This window comes from Pseudochaenichthys georgianus, chromosome 1 (assembly GCF_902827115.2).
Source record: "Pseudochaenichthys georgianus chromosome 1, fPseGeo1.2, whole genome shotgun sequence".
Lineage (NCBI taxonomy): Eukaryota > Metazoa > Chordata > Actinopteri > Perciformes > Channichthyidae > Pseudochaenichthys > Pseudochaenichthys georgianus.
The window spans coordinates 17,322,084-17,341,118 of NC_047503.1; the positions used below are offsets into that span (position 1 = coordinate 17,322,084).

Consider the following 19,035-nt stretch of genomic DNA (forward strand, 5'->3'; position numbering starts at 1 on the left):
CTCCACAACTTAACTACAAATGATTTGGTGTTGTATATTTTATATCTCAGTGCTATAAGCCACACATTTGTGTCTGTAGGTGGCGGTACCGAGTTATGTCTGCCCCTTCTTCTCCAACAGGTCCGGATCCTGTGAAAACACGGAGCGATGTGGCTTTTTGGACTTTATCAATACAAACTTAGCTTCAGTATCGTTGAAATCGAATATTTAATTTGTTTAGTTAATATAATAGGAGTCTTTTTTGATTAAAGTTGTGTGTTGTGTTGTAAATTGCTTTATTCGTTGATTAATGTGCTGTATACCTCCCTGTCCACACTGTGAATCCACTCCGTGTTTCCATGGCGCCGCGGCGGTTTCCAACTGTCAGTTTGTTGCTGCGCGAGGAGAGGCGGGGAAAAATGTAAACACACACATCCATCCTCATAGAGAGTTTGTGTTTGGTAACTCTTTAGACTTTGTTTCTCTTTTGTCAAATGTAACACTGTAGTGCTGCTCTTCTGTAGCTTCTCTTCACTCTATTTATAATAGATATTACTGAAATACTACTCTACCGGCATTTTGGTATTGAACGCTAACCAAACAGCAGCTAACTCGTTAGCCAGCTAGCTAACTAGGGTTACAGCTCAGCAGCTACTATAAAGTATTAATGTATTAGCGTAAGTTAACTGTTTCTACCTACCGTTTACTGATGCAATTTGATGGAGGACTACGACCAGTTTGTTCAGCATTGTTCCTCCCATCTGAGGAAGAGTGAGGAGGAAGACAACAAACCTCCACCTGCCTCCTCTCTCATCCGCTTCTATGGACGACCCATCCTTCCTCCCCTGGTACGAGTTTAGCTTTATTTCTGCTAAAATCCACATGATTCGGGGTTATAATCGCAGCTAACATGGCACAGTCGCACTAAAAACACGGTTGAAGACTGTGTGACTGTATGTAGCATACCTTATATTTATTGTTACTAACTCACTGATTTTAAGGAACAATGGTGTAATTCAATATCCTTTACTATTTACTGAAAATCGGGCAGGTTGTTCCAGCTTGTCAGATGTCAGGTTTGCTGCTTTGCCATGTTCTATATAATTGTTAAGTTGGTATATCTTTATCTGGGTTTTCAAATATTGATTGGACAACAAAGCTATGTTCAGTTGTCACCTCATACAAAGCACTGGGAATTTGTGATGGACAGTTTTCATTGTTATTGTTTTATAGACCAAACAAGTTGTATGAGGTGTTGTTTCACATACATGACGCCTCATGTCTGCTTTCTGATGATAACAGCTCTCAGGGGGGCAGAGAGAGGAGATGCAGCGACACAGAGATGCAGCGCAGAAAGCTACTGTCCACAGGAAGATGAAAGATGATTTAAGAATGGCCTACGTGCAAACTATCCTCCACAGTGTTCAGGTAATATAAGTCCTTACTTTTCAGCTATCCTCATCCGCAAACTTCCTATATTTGTGTTTTGTCTAAACATATTATACAATACTTTCCTTTCCATGTTTTACAGCTCAGGAAAACACCAACACTGCAGGAGTTGCTTCAAGAGTCGGAGATAAAACAAAAATCTTCACATTCCGGCAACACCACCGTTGGATCGGGGTTGCAGAGTAATTTATTCATAGGAACAAAGGAAAGCCTTTCACCCTCACTGCTGTCTGGAGAGAAAGACAAGGATGGTGTTTATTTTCCTCCCTTGACATCAACTACATATAGTGCCTATTTTGCCTCTGATGTGACAACTCAGGAAAGTTACCAGAAAGAATGCCTTATTAAACAACACAACAGCCAACCGGTTTCACAGCCAGGCCAACAGTCAGCGTCGTCCGGTTACGTGACCTTTGAGAATCTTGAGAACAGCTCCAATGTCTCTGAAAGGATTGATGACGAGAGAGAGAGCTTTGGCTCATTCGAGGGAGCTTATCGTAATAACATGGGTGGCCTTTTCCTCCAAAACACCTCAAACACAATCACTAAGATGCCAGATATTATCAGCCACCCTCCCATTGATGGAGAGGAATTAGAGAGGAGTGGACTAGAATCAGCAATTTGTAGTCATTTTACATTAATGAAAGACATGAGTTGCACCTCGCTCCAGGAGGATTCAATCATATGTGACCATTTACAAGATGGGACATCTAAAAGCAGTCATCAAGACAGCACAGAGTGTGGGGATAACTTTTCCTTTTCTTCAGTTATTGGACTTGACAATGATCAGAATTTGGACAGAATTGAGGGCACAGTCTCTTCATCAGAAAACAGTGGCATTTCAGACAATCTGGAGTTATCTCAGATATTAGGCACTCATCTCAATCCACCGACAGAGCAAGACATTCAGCACAACGGCATCAAATCCGAACCAGCAGGACACCATGGAGACGAAGCAAATCCAACTGAGGAGCCTTATCGCATGAGCCTCCAGGCATTGCTGAAGAAATCTCAGGAGTACCGGCGGAGCCAGCGAATGCTTAGGAACCAAGCCAAAAACACTAAAATGCAGGAGAGGACCCAAGAACAGACGCAAGCAAGGGAGGAGGAGCAGAGCCTCTCTGATAAGGAGAATGACGAATTTCCTTATAAGGCGACTGTGGCCGATGAGGGAAAGAAAATGAAGGAGAGGAGAGGCACTGTTATCCCGTCTGCGGACACGCCAGCACAGAAATCCTGGGGAAATGATACAGCGTTTGAGAGTGAGTTTTTTGAGGAAAAGCCAAGCTTTAATCTGGAAAGCACACATTTAAAAGGAGATGGACATACTAATGAAATTATAAGTGTTGCGAAGGAAACGGAAATCAAAAACAACAAGCTGAATATTTCACAAGATGTCATAGCAGAGCCTAACCAAATCAGTCCCGCCCCCCAGCAACAGCCCACGTCGACAGAAACCTCGTCCAATCAGGAAGTCAGTTACTTGACAACCTGTCCCAAAGCTTTTTATAATGGGTTGGGGAAATATAACACTATTCCAGCCCCTAATTTCTGTATGAGTCCTGTTAAAAGCAAAAGCATTATCCAAGATGGAGAAGCTCTCAAAGGGGCGGACACCTCAGAGAGGAACGTTTTAGTCGATTCTGGTTTGAATGAAAGCCACAAGGTTCAAGACCTGGGAGCTAAAAACAGTCCCACATTAGTTCCATTCACTGTGAACATCACGGATGAAGGTGGTGTCACAAACGTTTCAGCCAAGAGCTCACAGCACATAGATCAGCTCGAGTACGACCTGTCCAGTCTGAAAGTACTGATCTCAGATCTGGCGTCCACACTGTCAGAAAACTTGGAAAGCCCTGGCCTAACTGACAGCAACACGCAAAACGAGTTCAGTTTTAACAAAATAAAGCATGATGAAGAGGTGGAGCAAGACCAAAGACTCGGAGAACAGCCGCTATCATTAGACAATTTAAATCACGTGATTGAAGATACTGGATCTGAGCCATGCGTCAGTGACACTAATGAGGTTCTGGCAAAAGAAGCTGTTAATGTTGGCGAACTCAGGCTATCCAAAACCTTAGCTACAGAGAGAAGAAAGGACAAAGAAACATGTCAGGAAGCACTTAAAAACAGTCATGGACAGCACGGTGGCAGCAGAAAGCCCACAGCTAAATGCCTCCTCTCTGTAACGCAGCGGATGCGCATCCCCGACGTCTTCAGAAATGTTCCGTCCGCAACGACGTCTTCACGTAACGTCTCCGTGCTTTCGGATTCCAGTAACCTACCGGCGGAGAGAAAGAACGAGGCGACTGCAGAAGGTTACAATTCCCACTCACCCTCTCTCAACCAGTCGTATGACGTAGACGCACCGTCTTGCTTGTGGCTCCACGAATGGTCAGGGTCCGACAAAAATTATCTCTTTCAGGAGAAAAGTCTGGCCCCAGATAGTGGAGGAGAAGGTCAGGGCTTAGGATCCAAGGTCAAACGGAGGCTGCTCATGCAAATGACAGAAGAGACAAGGGAGAGGAGTGCAAAGGCCAGCAGGGGGGCCGACTCTGTGATCAGACCGAACATCAGCAGTCCCCGAGGTGAGACTGGTTGGACTGTTATTGCATGTGTTGGGGTTTAGTTGTATAGGAAAAATAAAACAGTGTTACATACAAGACTCCATAACGAGACATAATAATAAGAACAGCATTAAGGCTACAAATTATATCCATTTCATTTTTAGCCATTTAGCAATTCATCTTTTTTCTTTTTTTTTGGTCTATTAAATGTAAGAAAAAAGGTCCATCCCAGTTTATCGAAGTCCAAGGTGCTTTTTAGTCACTCCAAAACCCAGAGATATTATTTTAAATATGACACTAAATGGAGGAAAGTGGAAAAAAACTTCATATTTCAAAGGCTAAAAACCAAAAAATTACTTGAAACATTATTCGATTATCAAAATAGTTGGCGATAATATTTCCGAATGTATGGCTCAAGCTGTGGAATTTTTTAAGTTAATATTGTTTTAATCCACATTATATAATTCAGGTAAAGTATACAGTACAGCCCTCTTGTATAGGACCTTTTTTTTTTTTTAATATGTCACAAAAACATAGATTAATGAATACAAATGGAATCAGATCGGAACCCAGCATACTCCTGTCACTCAACGTTTGGCTTTGTCAACATTTATTTACACATATTGTGACCCACATTTGACAGATGTGCTGCCTCCAGCTGCAGTGCGGTCATTCGAAGGTCGTGGCCATCAGGAAGCGGAGCAGGAGCAGCTGAAACAGGCCCACGCTGCTCAGGTCCGAGCGCTGCAGCAGGAGCACCGCAGACAGCAGGAAGAACTGATGCAGGTCAGAGATGAACCATTGATAGAATTAGGGGACTGCTGTTCATACATGCTGAGCAATGGGATGTCCATAAATGAATGTGCGACATCATTCATTGTAAAGTTCCCCAACAAAAACACAATTTGCTTCCGTTTGCTAAATGTAAGGTGCTCAGCCGTTAGAGGAATGTAATAACCAAGTTTATAGCGGTGAAGGCTGTGCAGGGAGAGATGACAGGAAATGAAAAATAAAGAGAAGCAACAAAGGTCCCCAGCTGAAGTTGAATTGAAAACGTTGCGTTTTCAGGGATTAAAACGCTGGCGTCATAATCCCTAAACTAAAGGGGAGCCCCATGGTATTAATTGACAACATTCTCAAATATAGAATATTTCAAGCTGTTTTCTTTTCAAATGTCTCTCTACTTGTCCTGCAAGTGTGTCCTCTAGTGAGCCTCAAAGGGAACAGACAGGAAAAAACAACACCTTTATTCTCCAATATAGTAGTTATAGTCATATTGATATTTCCTCCATCCCATTGGCCCGCTTCTTGCACTCCATTGCATCACCTATTGCTGTACAGATACAGCGCTACGTAATTCCCGTAAAGGCAGCCATAATTCACTTGAATGGTTTCCGACTCCACCCAAAGTCACCTATCAAAGGAGAATAGGCTCTGAGAGCATCTAACCAATTCACTAAGCTGTGATATAACATTGACCCTAAATGTTCTTTGGAAACTAGACGCAGCCCTTTGAAAGGCTCTGGCACCGGTCCACATGTGGGCACACACACACACACACACACACACACACACACACACACACACACACACACACACACACACACACACACACACACACACACACACACACACACACGCACGGTCGGCCTACCTGTTAGAGGGTGCTTGTGCAGCAGAGCGGGGTCGTGGGCAGACTACAGACATCTGCTCATTACAAGAGACCTTCAGACTCTCCCCAGTAAAAACACACAGGGATTCTACCATAAATGTTTCATTACATCCCTAAGAGGCAAGCTGGCATAGTCGCCAGTGTGTGCGCACATGCAAGTACTTCAAGGACGCCTGCTGTTCTCTGGCTGCCAGTTCTTGTTTCTTCAGCTTGTGTCTGTATTTGTTCTTGGCCCAGTGTCCTTGCTCTATTAATCACTGTCTCTTGTTTAATGTATGTCTCCTTAACAACAATATAATTAACATAGGCTGTTTAATGAAAAAAATGCATATTCTTTTGCCTCCCCTCTTTCCTTCCGTCATTTGTGATGGGATGAGAGAGCGAGCTGGCTTGACTGGGAGGGAGGAGGGGATCGAGGGAATTGACACAGAAAGGGAAAGGATCATTTGTTTAATTCATGAGCGTCTGTGTGTAAGTGCCAGCTCGTCCCGTCGAGTGCCCCCACTAATGGTCCCTTCCCCTTCTCTTCTTTTCTTTTCCCACTTTCCTCGCTACCCTCTTTGTTTTGTCTCAAACCTCCTTCAACGTCGTTCTCTGGCTTTATTAATTTCCTCCATCTCTCCAGTCTCATCATCCTCTTCATCCTCCTCCTCCCCTGCCCCCTCTCTCATCTCATCCCTCTTGCCTCTGTGCCCCATCTCCCCCCTTCTGTCTCTTTCTCTCCACCCTCAATTAATTTCTTCCTCCTGCCTCATTTGCTTTCCTTTCCAATTCAATATTTCTCAACTTTGCGTGCGTGTCTGCACACACACACTCTTATGACACACACACACTCATGTCTCTGTGTCTGTCTCTCAGGCATTGGCAGAGCGCTACCGTCTCCTCCAGAGCGTGTCCTTCCCTTGCTCCATGTCAAGCTCACGTCCCGGGGACACGGCGACCTTTTCTCTCCTCTCTCAGGTAACACCGCCACATTTGTTGACTGTCAGTGAAGCGAAGCGCTTGCTCCCGCTTATCCTTCTACCCACAATATTTTGTATTCATCACCAGTTAGCCGACTCGCTCAGTGGAACCAAATAGTCCCCCCTCCTTATCACTATCCCCTCTCATCTGTTACCGCTCTCATATGTATTCAAGTTTCACTATAGTTGTTCAACAAACATCTTCAGAATCAACAAGTGAGTGGGACATTATTATTCTGCTTATTATCCAGCTTATTATTCCCTATTACAATCATGAGCTGCGAGTCCACTTACATTGATGCGCTAAACAGATGTCAAGCAAAAGACCTTGAGAATCTGCGCGGGAAATTAATTGGTTGTCATTGATGGAATTAGCATTCTCCTCTCGCCCCCTCTGGTCCTCATTATTCACCCCCCTCATCACTCAGTTCTCTCCTCTTCCTCAGCCCGGCTGCAGCCTGCTGTCGGAGCGCTGCCGCCCCCTGCTGGCAGCCGCTGTGAAAGGTTTCCTAACTCGCAGGATGCTGAGGACGAAGAGGGTGGCGCAGCTGGGGCGCACCGTCAGGGTGAGCAGAGACACGTCTGTCTCATAGAATGAAACTTGTTTAGTTCCCTTTTATACTACTACTACATTATATCTCAGAAGTGAACATTGTACGTTCTACTCTCATACTTTTATCTTACAGCTTTAGTTGCACTTCTAAATGTTGAATGTTTGTGCTAAATAAACTATTTAAAAAGCCTCCTGGATTCGCTGGGAAATGCATCATCACAGCTGTTTTTCTGAAACAATCACAAAATGTTTACCTTTTATTGATACATGGTTATCGAAGGACAGAGAAACATCCCGATGATGATGATGATGATGATGATGATGATGATGATGATGATGATGATGATGATGATGATGGAATAAGATGCATTGCTGTAGATTAAACCAACATTATATAAAGGAGTTGTAATTTGGCACAGCCTTAAAAATGTAGAGCTGTAAAATGAAATATACTCATTACTGCAGCAGTAAATTACTTGTTGAAGAACATCATATATAAAAGTAAAACATTACTGCTCAGTATATTTTGTTATATTTGAATAAGTATATTTTCTGATTCATATTTAAAGAATAATTTGAATATAGAACTGTGACATGAAGTGGGGTATTGATCTAAATACTTATTTTGTGTGTGTGTGTGTGTGTGTTTGTTCATCCAGGACACACACCAGTTCCTGCAGGCCCTCCAGCAGCCGAGCCCGAGCAGCAGACAGGACGTTTTATTGCAGGAGAGAGTCACTCTGCAGGTATCAAAGCTCACACGTGTTGTAAACATCTGTTAACCTTTCCTCCTCTTCTCTGCTACACTGCCAACTGAGCTGTTCTCCCCCCCATTAGCAGTTTACCACAACAGATACCATGATGACACGCATTCATTCAGGCCGCCGTCTGCTCTGTGATTGTTTCCCCCTCCAGCTGCGCGCCGCACGTTACGAGGTCCACGACATATTCTTCAGCCTGTCAGCCGGGGAGAGGATGCAGCTGATTGGCTGGGACAGAGAGCTGGCCAGAGAGAGGGAGCTCAGGCGGCAGGTAACACTTTCTCAATGTGTGAGCTGAACCAATCATGTGTTGGTTAGGGATGGGTATCGTTAAGGTTTTAACGGTACTACTACTTGTATCGATACCGCTTATCGGTCTTTTAACGGTACTCTTATCGGTTCTTTTGGAGAAAAAAATAAGGTAAACTAACTAAACGAATTGTGAACAAAACTAACATTGCTTTTTATTTAAAGGTCCCATGTCATGCTTTTCCGGTTATTGCCCGTCCCCTTGTGTGTTATGAAGGTTTTTATGCATGTAAACGGTCTGCAGAGTCAAAACCCTCAAAGTACACCATGTAGCGAGTAAAACTCTAACACAGAAAATACCTCCCCAAAACGCCTCGTTGGAGATACGTCACTGTCCATTTGATTCTTCCGGGGACATCATGATGTCATGTCGTCCCCGGAACGAAATGGACCAATCCGTGGAGCCGTTACGTTACGTCCGCGGAGCCGTTACGTTAAGCCCCCGCTGATTGGTCCAAATTGACCAATCCACGGACTTCCTCACACACTCAGTGCATGCAGCTCTGCTGATCTCTCCTCCCTGGCTGCAGGCTGATAACAGACAGTTGGGATCGTGTCAAAATTCCCTCTGCAGACCCATTCTCACATCATTTATCAACCTTTTTCTTACTCAATATCAAGCCACACTTATTGTTTTTACTTCGACTGTGACTTTGTGTGTGCTCAGGGTGAGTTTGGCTGTGTATCGCTAAACAAGGAAATCACATCTCCACGGAGTTTAGCGCGATTCACAACGTCCTGACTGGTCCCGACCAATCGGAGCACACTGGGCTCACAGGGAGGGGGGGGCAAGAGCTGCAACGAGCCGTTTAGTGGAGAGAGTGAATACTGCTGAATACACATACTTTACAGAGATGCTGTATGAGAAACCAATGTGAGTTTGGACAATTGCACAGTATAAATCTATTCTAGTAGACCTCAACAATGGAATCATGATCAGTGGAAATGGCCATGACATGGGACCTTTAAATTAAATACATAATATTTCACATCAGAAGAAACAACAATGTTTTAACAAATCGTATTAAATAATCTGATGACAGAACTGTAAACAGAATAGCTGACACTTTAACAAAATAAAGAACTCAGTTACCTCTAATCATTAACCTATGTTTTTATAACTGAGTTAACTCCGTGTGTTGTTGCTAGCATACATAACACCTGACGTGGAAACGTTACGCGTGGATGGGGCTACAGAGCTGCTAGAAAGACAATCGAACCCGGTGCATTCCTCCGTCTGGATGTGGAGCACTTTTGCTAAATGTTTAGACAAATTGCTCGTGTTGCCATCCTTACATGCTAAACTCTCTTGGTAACGAGCATTGTCCACATCGACACGGGTAAAGTTTAACCACAACTCGGAGCACGTTCTCTCTGTCTGTGTGTGTGTGTGTGTGTGTGTGTGTGTGTGTGTGTGTGTGTGTGTGTGTGTGTGTGTGTGTGTGTGTGTGTGTGTGTGTGTGTGTGTGTGTGTGTGTGTGTGTGTGTGTGTGTGTGTGTGTGGTGTGTGTGTGTGTGTGTGTGTGTGTGTGTGTGTGTGTGTGTGTGTGTGTGTGTGTGTGTGTGTGTGTGTGTAAACCGCCCCGCCCCCTCACACACAGACGGGGGGGAGAGATCTCTCGTCTGGATTGGAAAGATCGAAAATACAAAAAAGACGCATTTTGTAGTCTTTTTGCATATTAGAAATGGAGTTGGCGACACTAAGACTGCGATATAATGTTTGTGTAGCAATAATACATATGACATATTTTTGACATGTCTCCAGTACCGATAAAAAGACCGATAACGTTGGAGCTTAACGGTACCACGGTCTTTAATAATTCAGCCCCGGGGCCCGTTTAATACCGGTACCCATCCCTAGTGTTGGTTTCTCAATAAAGATAGCTGAAGCAATCACAAACAATGCCAAAGAAAGACACTAGCGTAGCAGATTGTCAACGTCAAAACCTAAAGAGGAGGCTCTATTATGCTTTTTGGGTTTTCCCGTTCCTGTAGTTTCTTATATAGGTTGGTTGTGCATGTAAATGGTCTGCAAAGGCTAACATCCCCGTGTTCCCTCCAGAGGGAGTTTCTCTGACATTTCTCTGAAAAGGAGCATCATGGCTCTTCAATGCTACAGAGAAATATCAGTATTGAATTACAGCTGCTCTGACCCAGGTCTCACATTTCACAATGTCTTATAATGACAAAAACAATAGAGATGCACCGATTGATCCACTTTTGTTATCATGGATTATTCAAATGAAATGGTATGTTCATAATAAAACAATGACCCCTAAATAACCCTTCTCCAAAACGGCACAAAGTTAGTTTTATTTGTAAAAGAAAAGACGTATTTTACTTGCACATCTACTTACTTGTCATATCTAAACTATTGGTTGCATGACGCTGTCCCATCACCCATCTCTAAATAACAGTGTTGCTTTTTATGTTGTTGAACTAATTTATTAAAGTAGGAAAAGAAGTCTCAAATATTCAATCTACTCTTTTCTATTCACACATTTGAGTATTGTAACATGCCTACTGAGTGGTGTGGAGACTCATCTGTTGTGTGTGTGTGTGTGTGTGTGTGTGTGTGTGTGTGTGTGTGTGTGTGTGTGTGTGTGTGTGTGTGTGTGTGTGTGTGTGTGTGTGTGTGTGTGTGTGTGTGTGTGTGTGTGTGTGTGTGTGTGTGTGTGTGTGTGTGTGTGTGTGTGTGTGTGTGTGTGTGTGTGTGTGTGTGTGTGTGTGTGTGTGTGTGTGTGTGTGTGTGTGTGTGTGTGTGTGTGTGTGTGTGTTGTTTAGAGTGGCCATCCCAGAGGAAGGAGTTCTCTCTCCATTGCAACACAGAAATCACTGGAGAGGAAGAGAGGAATGATGTGAGTTTCTGTTTTCTTTAGATCTCTGTTTATCTCACATTTGTTTGTGTGTGTGTGTGTGTGTGTGTGTGTGTGTACATTTATAAGGACACATGTACAGACAGTTATTTATAATACAGTCACACGGGATAAAGGAACCTTTGTGCATCAGGCAACTCTGAACATTAGTTGCTGCATCTGATTAAAACAAGTCAACCTACTGAAAGCCTTCAACATCTAGACTTTAGTGGATTTGTTTATGCAATACTCAAGTTTCAAAGTTCCCAGTAATGTTGCAGTCAGCTGAAGTAGCACTTCTCAACTTAAACATTTGTAATGAATTGAAGTTTTTGCACTTCAGGCTTTTTTTTAACAAGCAGAGGCATCTCTTTTTCCTGCAGGATCCACAAAAAGGCAGCAGAAAGGCACAAGGGAGTGGTGACGACGAGTGGACACAGTAGTGGGCTCTCTGCTGAGCAGCCGCCGGAGACCAGGCGAGGACAGTTCAGAGCCAACCCTCAGAGGGTCCCCAAAAGCACTCGCTCCTCCAGACCCCGGTGACACCTCTTAATTGGCCCCAGTGTGGACTCCTAATAAGGCCTCTATCGATTACATAAATATTGTAAATCTAACAATTTGAGAGGTGTCAAAGCGATGCCTGTTGCTGACGAATATATTACTGCTTTTTCTTATGTGTGATGTGACATTTCATCCACTTCAAAACCAGGGTATAATACAGTGCTGACAGCCTTCTACTACAAAATAGTCTGACTTCAGTTTGGGTTAAACATCAGCTGCTCTGTCAGTAACACAAACTCTTCATCAGGTCTGCTCCCAGTTCTTCTCTCCAATATAAGTGTACTAAAGCTGCACATGTAAGTGGGACAAGTGTTGAGTTGGCAAAAATTTGTGTGCCTAGTTTACCAAAAACAGACAATCTCCCCATATCAAACCCCTTTGCATCATCCTTTTGTATCCTTAGAGACCTGTTGGACCTGTTTTATATGTTATTTATTTGTAATTGTTTAGTAATAAATGTTTCTTACCACTAAAACATTGCTCTGAAGTTTGTGTTTATTGAAAAGGCTTGCATAAGCACCAATCTAAATAAATGTTCAGTGAGTTTTTCTCCTCTTACTACTTCTTTGGTAACATGGTACTAATGTTTTTTATATATAACATGTCCCCAAATACCAAATATACTGTAGTATAAACTGTCAATGCTGCAAAGTCATACCTCCACTGTATGATTCTATCCCACATTGAATACTGTTTGACAAACTGGTCGTTTGCTTGTGCCACAAACCTTGAACCGATAGAACAGCTGTACAAGAGAGCTATCAAGGGGTTTGACAGAAAGCCTTAGTCATACCACCACTGTACCATCCTTGACACAATTTCTTAAGTCTTGACAATTGTAAGTCTTTTAGAAATATGTGTTTTTTTATAAATGTTTACATGACCCCCCTCCCTTAGGGGAATTCATCCACAGAAAACACACTGGACGCTGCACTAGGTCAGAAACCAGAGGAGACTGAGGTCCACCGTAGACGGACCAATTTTGGACAAAATGTACTTTCCATTAAAGGCAGCTCTTTGTGGAATAGCCTCCCAACTGAGATACGGGATTGTCCCACTCTCGATAGTTATAAAGGTCAACTTAAAGAATGGTTGAGACACAAACGGACCGCTTAATGCACTTTAACACAGGGGTATCTCCTCTTGCACTTTATGTAGCTCTTTTATCTTATCTTGCACTTTATATATCGTAGCTGCTTCATTGTACTGCCATGTGGTAAATGCTTATATGCTGCCCATACTCTTTCTGCATATCATGTATTTATATGTATTTTGCCATGTATATAAATGTCATGTTCATAAATGTCGTATGTGATGGGACTACCGATGGAAATTAGCTCAAAGCTAAAAAAATCCGGCTCATTTATATTTGAAAGCATTATTTTGTTTAAAGTGTTCATCAATATGCTCTGTCCCGGTTCAAATAAACGATTAAATAAAATAAAATAAGAACATTGCTATATCACAGAAATGTAGCACAATCAAGCACTTAGTATCTACAAACTCAACACAAATTAAATATCAAAATGATGCACACGTACTTTATGTAGTGTAAGAAAGACTCACCCCGCCCCCAACAACATAAGTCCTGATTGTGGACTAAATGGGGTGTTTAATTTGATTTACAAAATGTTATGTATTCTGTAAGATTACTGGCCAAATAATACCCTGTACCATATTTTAAGACTTAAAAACACTTAGAACAAATGTGGAATTTTTGCTTTTCAAAAATAGTGCTTGGGCCATAGACTGTAAAGGCTTGGGTTTACCCCCAACACAGCCCCCGGGCAGCAGAGGGCGCTGCTGGCAGTTTGCCCCCTCTAAACGGACAACATCCGGCCAGCTGGTATGTGGTCGCTGTGCGCTGTGTTTTGAATAGACAGCTCAGCTGATTTAAAACGGGATGGAAGAGGAGGCAGACACCGGTGTTCCCTCGCGGGTCGAGAGGAAGGCTTTGCAAAAGGCAAAAATACTTCAAAGAGAAACTGAAAGGAAGATTTTCAGACTGGTAAGAATATTTAGAGCCTTTTCCTGCAGCAGGCTGTACCGAACTAAAGATGGCTAAAGCAGCGTTTATTATCTCTGTGCATGCAGTTGGTGTGAGTCTGACCAGGTTTCTCTGTCTTTCTGTGGCCTGAAGGTGGGAAAAGTCCTGAAGAAACCTGAGAGTGAGCGGTCCGAGGAGGAGGCTGCTGTGTTACTGCTACACAGAGGAACTGTAGAGGAGCTCTGCAAGAGACAAGTCCGCAGAAATGTGCTGAAGAGGAAACAGGAGGAGGTGAGACTGTCAGGCCCAGCAAGTGTTAGCTTTCAAGCTAACTGGCTAGGTGATATGTTACCTGTAGCTAATGGGTTATAATCAGTGAAGGAACCAAGACTGGTTTACCTTGACACAATGGGTTTCCCAGGTCTAGTTCATAAAAAAAGAAAACTGTGGGTCCCCAGGTTTTCCCCACAAAACCAAAATGATTAACGAACCCATTTATTTACACAATGATAAAGGATAACAAAGGGTTCCCTCGAATGAAAATTATATACAGGGCCCACCTTTTCAATGCATATCAATCCTGTTTTAGGACTAATAGGAGTCTTGGGAAGTTGCATCTTGCAAATAAATAATGTCATTTTTGATTCCATATGTATTTGGGTTTGGTATGAGCAAAGACAATAAAGGGCACATGTCTTTATCAAAATATCTGAGCGAGTTTGCGCGAAAGAATGCTTGATTTAACAGATGTTTGTGTTTGTTATCCTAAAATATCTTGTTTTACTGTACTGCAGGTGTTTGATGAGGCTGATGAGCTGAGGAGTAAAGTGAGACGGCTCGCTGCGGCAGTGAAGCAAGCAAAGCACCTGGTGGTATACACTGGAGCCGGCATCAGTACGGTATGCTAATCTCAGCGTCTTTTATTTGACTTTACCCTTTTGAAACTTATCCGGTACTGACAATGTATTTTATTTCAGGCAGCTTCGATCCCAGACTACAGGGGCCCTAATGGAGTGTGGACAATGCTGCAGAAAGGACGGTCAATCAGGTGGGGCAAAAAAGTATTTAGTCAGCCACCAATTGTGCAAGTTCTCCCACTTAAAAAGATGAGAGAGGCCTGTAATTTTCATCCTAGGTATACCTCAACTACGAGAGACAGAATGAGAAAAAAAAATCCAGAAAATCACAGTCTGATTTTTTTTTTAAGAATTTCTTTGCAAATTATGGTGGAAAATAAGTATTTGGTCAATAACAAAAGTTCATCTCAATACTTTGTTATATACCCTTTGTTGGCAATGACAGAGGTCAAATGTTTTCTGTAAGTCTTCACAAGGTTTTCACACACTGTTGCTGGTATTTTGGCCCATTCCTCCATGCAGATCTCCTCTGGAGCAGGTTTTTTCTTTTGAGGTGAATTGGACTGATTTTATTGTTTTTTGTTTCTCTTACAGTTCGTCTGACCTGAGTAAAGCTGAGCCGACCTTCACACACATGTGCGTTAGGATGCTACATAAGGAAAAGCTGGTATGTTAGACTCAGATAAACAACTTATTTCACGAATCATTTTGTTATGCATGCTTGGTATTTACACAGTTTTCTTTAGTTACAGCATGTTGTTTCTCAAAACTGTGACGGGCTTCACTTGCGTAGCGGGCTACCCAGACATGCCCTGTCTGAGCTTCATGGAAACATGTTTATTGAGGTGAGACCCACTCATTGTGAGTATTCCTTTTTTTAGACACACACACACACACACACACACACACACACACACACACACACACACACACACACACACACACACACAGCCTCTTATTATTCTTTCTAATCAGTTCTAAATGCAACATTCACACCGCCTGAAAATATATGGTCCAGATATTTTTGAACAGAATTTGCAGCGCTGCCTCCAAAAGCTAACAAAACTTAAAAAGACCAAGCATTATAAAGTCTAATGGGGCGGTTTTGGAGCAGTGGGCTAGAGTGTTGATCATCAGATCAAGGGGCGTTGAGGAAAACCAGTTTGAAACCTGCCGTTGTGTCCTAATTTGCTCCTGTGGGTATTGTCCACAGTAATAACTGTTTCATGTCTGTAATTGTAAAGCGCTTTGAGTGCCTTGAAAAGCGGTTTAATAAAAATGTAATTTATTATCATTATGAATCAATTTCTGATTCTCTGTTGGACCTAGGTGTGTACATCCTGTAGCCCGGTCAAGGAGTATGTGCGTTTATTTGACGTGACGGAGCGAACATCGCTGCACCGCCACATGACAGGCCGCAGGTGCAGCCACTGTGGAAGTGAACTCAGGGACACCATAGTGCATTTTGGGGAGCGAGGAACCCTGGAGCAGCCTCTCAACTGGAAGGGAGCAGCAGAGGCTGCAGAGACGGCCGATGTTATCCTCTGCTTAGGCACCAGTCTGAAGGTAAGGTTCAATAAACAAGTTTGCATTTGGTGATCTGAAAAGGTTGTTTCGTTGCTATTTCTTAGTCTTGTTTTAATCCGGTTATTATTAACATCATGGAAGTGCATTCACTTGTAGCATCCTTCATTCTGTGGCACCCTGTTTCTTGCTCTTCAAGGTGCTGAAGAAATACGCTTGTCTGTGGTGCATGAACAAACCAGCAAGTAAAAGGCCAAAACTATACATTGTCAACCTCCAGGTACAATATAGTTTTTACATTTCAGGTCATAAGGATGTAAATTAACGTTTGGCTTCTCTGATACTGATTATGTGGCTCTGCTTTTTGACCCAGTGGACACCAAAAGATGATCTGGCTGCACTGAAAATTAATGGCAAGTGTGATGAAGTCATGAGGCTCCTGATGGAGGAACTGCACATCCAGGTGCCAGGGTACGACAGGTAAGGATCTTCAAAGGGTTTGACTAATTTGAAATGCATTATTCAGGCTTTACCATACTTACATTTTTGAATATTTCCACTATACACAGAAATAGAAAGATAAGTCCAACTTTTTAACCCAAACTTGGTTTTTCTCATGTTGTCTCATCAGGGCGAAGGACCCCGTCTTCAGTCTAGCTGTACCTCTGCGGCAGGAAGAGGTGGACAGCCATACTCGTGAGGTCATCGCTCGTCTTGATGTGCAGGAGGACTGCGTACCTGACTCTGGAGAGCAGGCAGAAGAAGCCACAGCTGTTCAGGGCGGCTGGTTCGGTCGAGGCTATGGCAAGGGAAGGAGGAAGAAGAAGAAGAAAAAAGATGCATGATCAAGCAGACTTTAAAGAAGCATACGATGTAGTGAAGTATGCCAAGTGATCAATCCCAAAGAGGGATTACGTTTCATACCCATACTGAGGAGAAGTTGGTCTAGTTCGGTCCTTTTTGCTGAGTTGGTTTCTAGCCACAGGCGATGTGTGTGTGCGTCAAGGGAAACTTAAGATTGAGTATTTGCCATTCGAAAATGGCACTTTGCACCATACATTTATTATTTTATACCAAATACAGAGTAAAAGTAGCTTGAGTTTATGCAACATAATGTAGATTTGGTATTTTGGCCATTTGGAGTGCAATGCAACAAGTGTGACAGTTGTGAGATTTTAATGAAAATATAAAAAAGGTCCAAAGAGAGTTTTGAAACCACTACTGCAGCATTAGGAATTATGTGTACGCGTATTTAACAAACACTTTAATGACAATGTTTTCACATCCTTTGAAGCCAACTGCTGTAGGGCTGAACGATTAATTGATTTTAAATCGAAATTACGATTTTAAATTATGCAATTATCAAATTGCAAAGCCTGCGATTTTTTTTATTTAAAAAAAGAAAAGAAGTTGTTCTTCTTGTGTGTCAGTCATCCACACCAATCAGAAGTGCTGTGCTCCACATGTACCAGTCATTGTTAACCAATCAGAAGTGGCCCATGATAGTGAAATACGTTTCCAAATGGCTTCCAATGGAGCTTTCCTAGATGGTTTGGTGAAACAAAGCATCTGAGTCGGGTTAGTAATGCTCCATCACATGTTTTACAGGGTGAATCTTAAACTGAAGCTTGACTTTAAAGCAACCCAACGGAAGTTTAGTTCTTTCACTCGTAGCTCGGGGTGCTAGAGACGAGAGCACGTTGATGCGACGTTCCTAGCCGGAGATATGGCCGCATTTTACAATAAACTTCCGTTGGGGTCGCTTAAAAACAAATATCGCGAATCGCAATATCTGTCGCAATTCGATTACTTCCCTAAACTGATGGCGAATTATCCTCATAACATGTTTTTTGTGCAGTATCATTCATCAACCTTACTGTAATGTGTTTACCAAGTTGTTTGGTTTGAGCACAAGCTAGACGTAAATCATGAGTAAAGGTACCTTTCAGTGTTTATAAGTGGAAAATGCCAATACAACATCAGTAGCGTTCAAATGGCCAATTATTGATTGCGGTGCTGCAACAGCTTTTACTGAGAAGAGATTTATCAGGTTTTCTACATGTATCACTTGAGTAACATATATTTTTTCTAGTATTTTTCAGATGTTTAAAGTGTGCATTGTTGAATTTACTTTTTGTAATGAGTTTGTTTTCTATTGTTTTAAAGGTATTTTTGTTAACTTAAACTATTTCCTGTTCTAACAGTCACCTCTCATTCTGCTGTCATTCATCCTCAGGTTTGCAGCTACTACTGCACCTGGTTGAAGATGTAGAAATTGCCTATGTTTACATTTTGATGCAGACAAAATGTTAGATTTTTGTTAAATGTATACCTTTGATTACCTGTTAGTTTGTATCATGTCAAGTTTTTGTTTACTTGAGTCATTGTAAACATCCAAATATTTATCTCTATTAATTTGTCTCAGGGAGATCCAGTAGTAATTATGTCATCCTGTACAGTTTAGTGTCAGAGGTTATTAAAGATTGGCCTTAACACAATTGATAATGATTGATTAATTAATATCTACACTTGGTCTTTAGATCTGACTTGGCAGTACTGTAGCTTAACCTTGACCTTTATTATCTTATTTGTGCAAGTTGATGATTTTGCCTGTTTGTTTTTTGTATTAACTTTTGTTTAACTTATTTAATAAAACATTTTCTGTTTATCCCTTAAATGGAAAACACTAACCTAACTCTTATCTAAATCTATTCAGCATAATACACTGTCAAATGAAAATATTATGCCTTTGTGTTAAGGATGACTGACTGTAATGAGTAAGTGGTGGAAGAAGTATGAAACAGATGAAGAAGCAGGACCCCCTCTCTTTATAATACTCTATCACCAATGAAATTATGTGTTCAAGATTCCCCAGCTCGCAACAGAAATGATTTAACCAACACTTTTTTGAGTATTATCAGCAAAATGCACTGGAAAGTCCTCTTGCAGAGCAATTGACTTGAGTCCTTTTTTATTATTAACAGGTCAACATGTCTTAA

General features: G+C 42.1%; 2 protein-coding genes across 3 annotated transcripts; both read left to right on the top strand.

Moving 5' to 3' along the window:
* Nucleotides 1–393: 393 nt before the first annotated feature.
* Nucleotides 394–12,271, top strand: cp110 (centriolar coiled-coil protein 110). 2 transcript variants are annotated; one of them, XM_034100374.2, is made up of 10 exons: nt 394–827; nt 1,282–1,407; nt 1,511–4,016; nt 4,639–4,781; nt 6,526–6,627; nt 7,076–7,195; nt 7,842–7,928; nt 8,098–8,214; nt 11,037–11,110; nt 11,491–12,271. In XM_034100374.2, exons 1-10 carry the CDS (start codon nt 699–701, stop codon nt 11,648–11,650), a joined length of 3,564 nt encoding a protein of 1,187 aa, XP_033956265.1. In that variant the 5' UTR covers nt 394–698; the 3' UTR covers nt 11,651–12,271. The 2 variants fall into 2 exon arrangements, with proteins under 2 accessions (XP_033956265.1, XP_071060474.1); XM_071204373.1 differs by lacking the exons at nt 6,526–6,627; nt 7,076–7,195; nt 7,842–7,928; ... (1 more) ...; nt 11,037–11,110; nt 11,491–12,271 and adding an exon at nt 6,293–6,511.
* Nucleotides 12,272–13,447: 1,176 nt separating this feature from the next.
* sirt7 (sirtuin 7) lies at nt 13,448–18,934 on the top strand. The gene is made up of 10 exons (XM_034100512.2): nt 13,448–13,676; nt 13,809–13,946; nt 14,450–14,554; nt 14,633–14,703; nt 15,107–15,179; nt 15,259–15,357; nt 15,842–16,078; nt 16,236–16,316; nt 16,410–16,516; nt 16,668–18,934. The coding sequence occupies exons 1-10, from the start codon at nt 13,572–13,574 to the stop codon at nt 16,879–16,881; spliced, it is 1,230 nt and encodes a 409-aa protein (XP_033956403.1). The 5' UTR covers nt 13,448–13,571; the 3' UTR covers nt 16,882–18,934.
* Nucleotides 18,935–19,035: the final 101 nt, after the last annotated feature.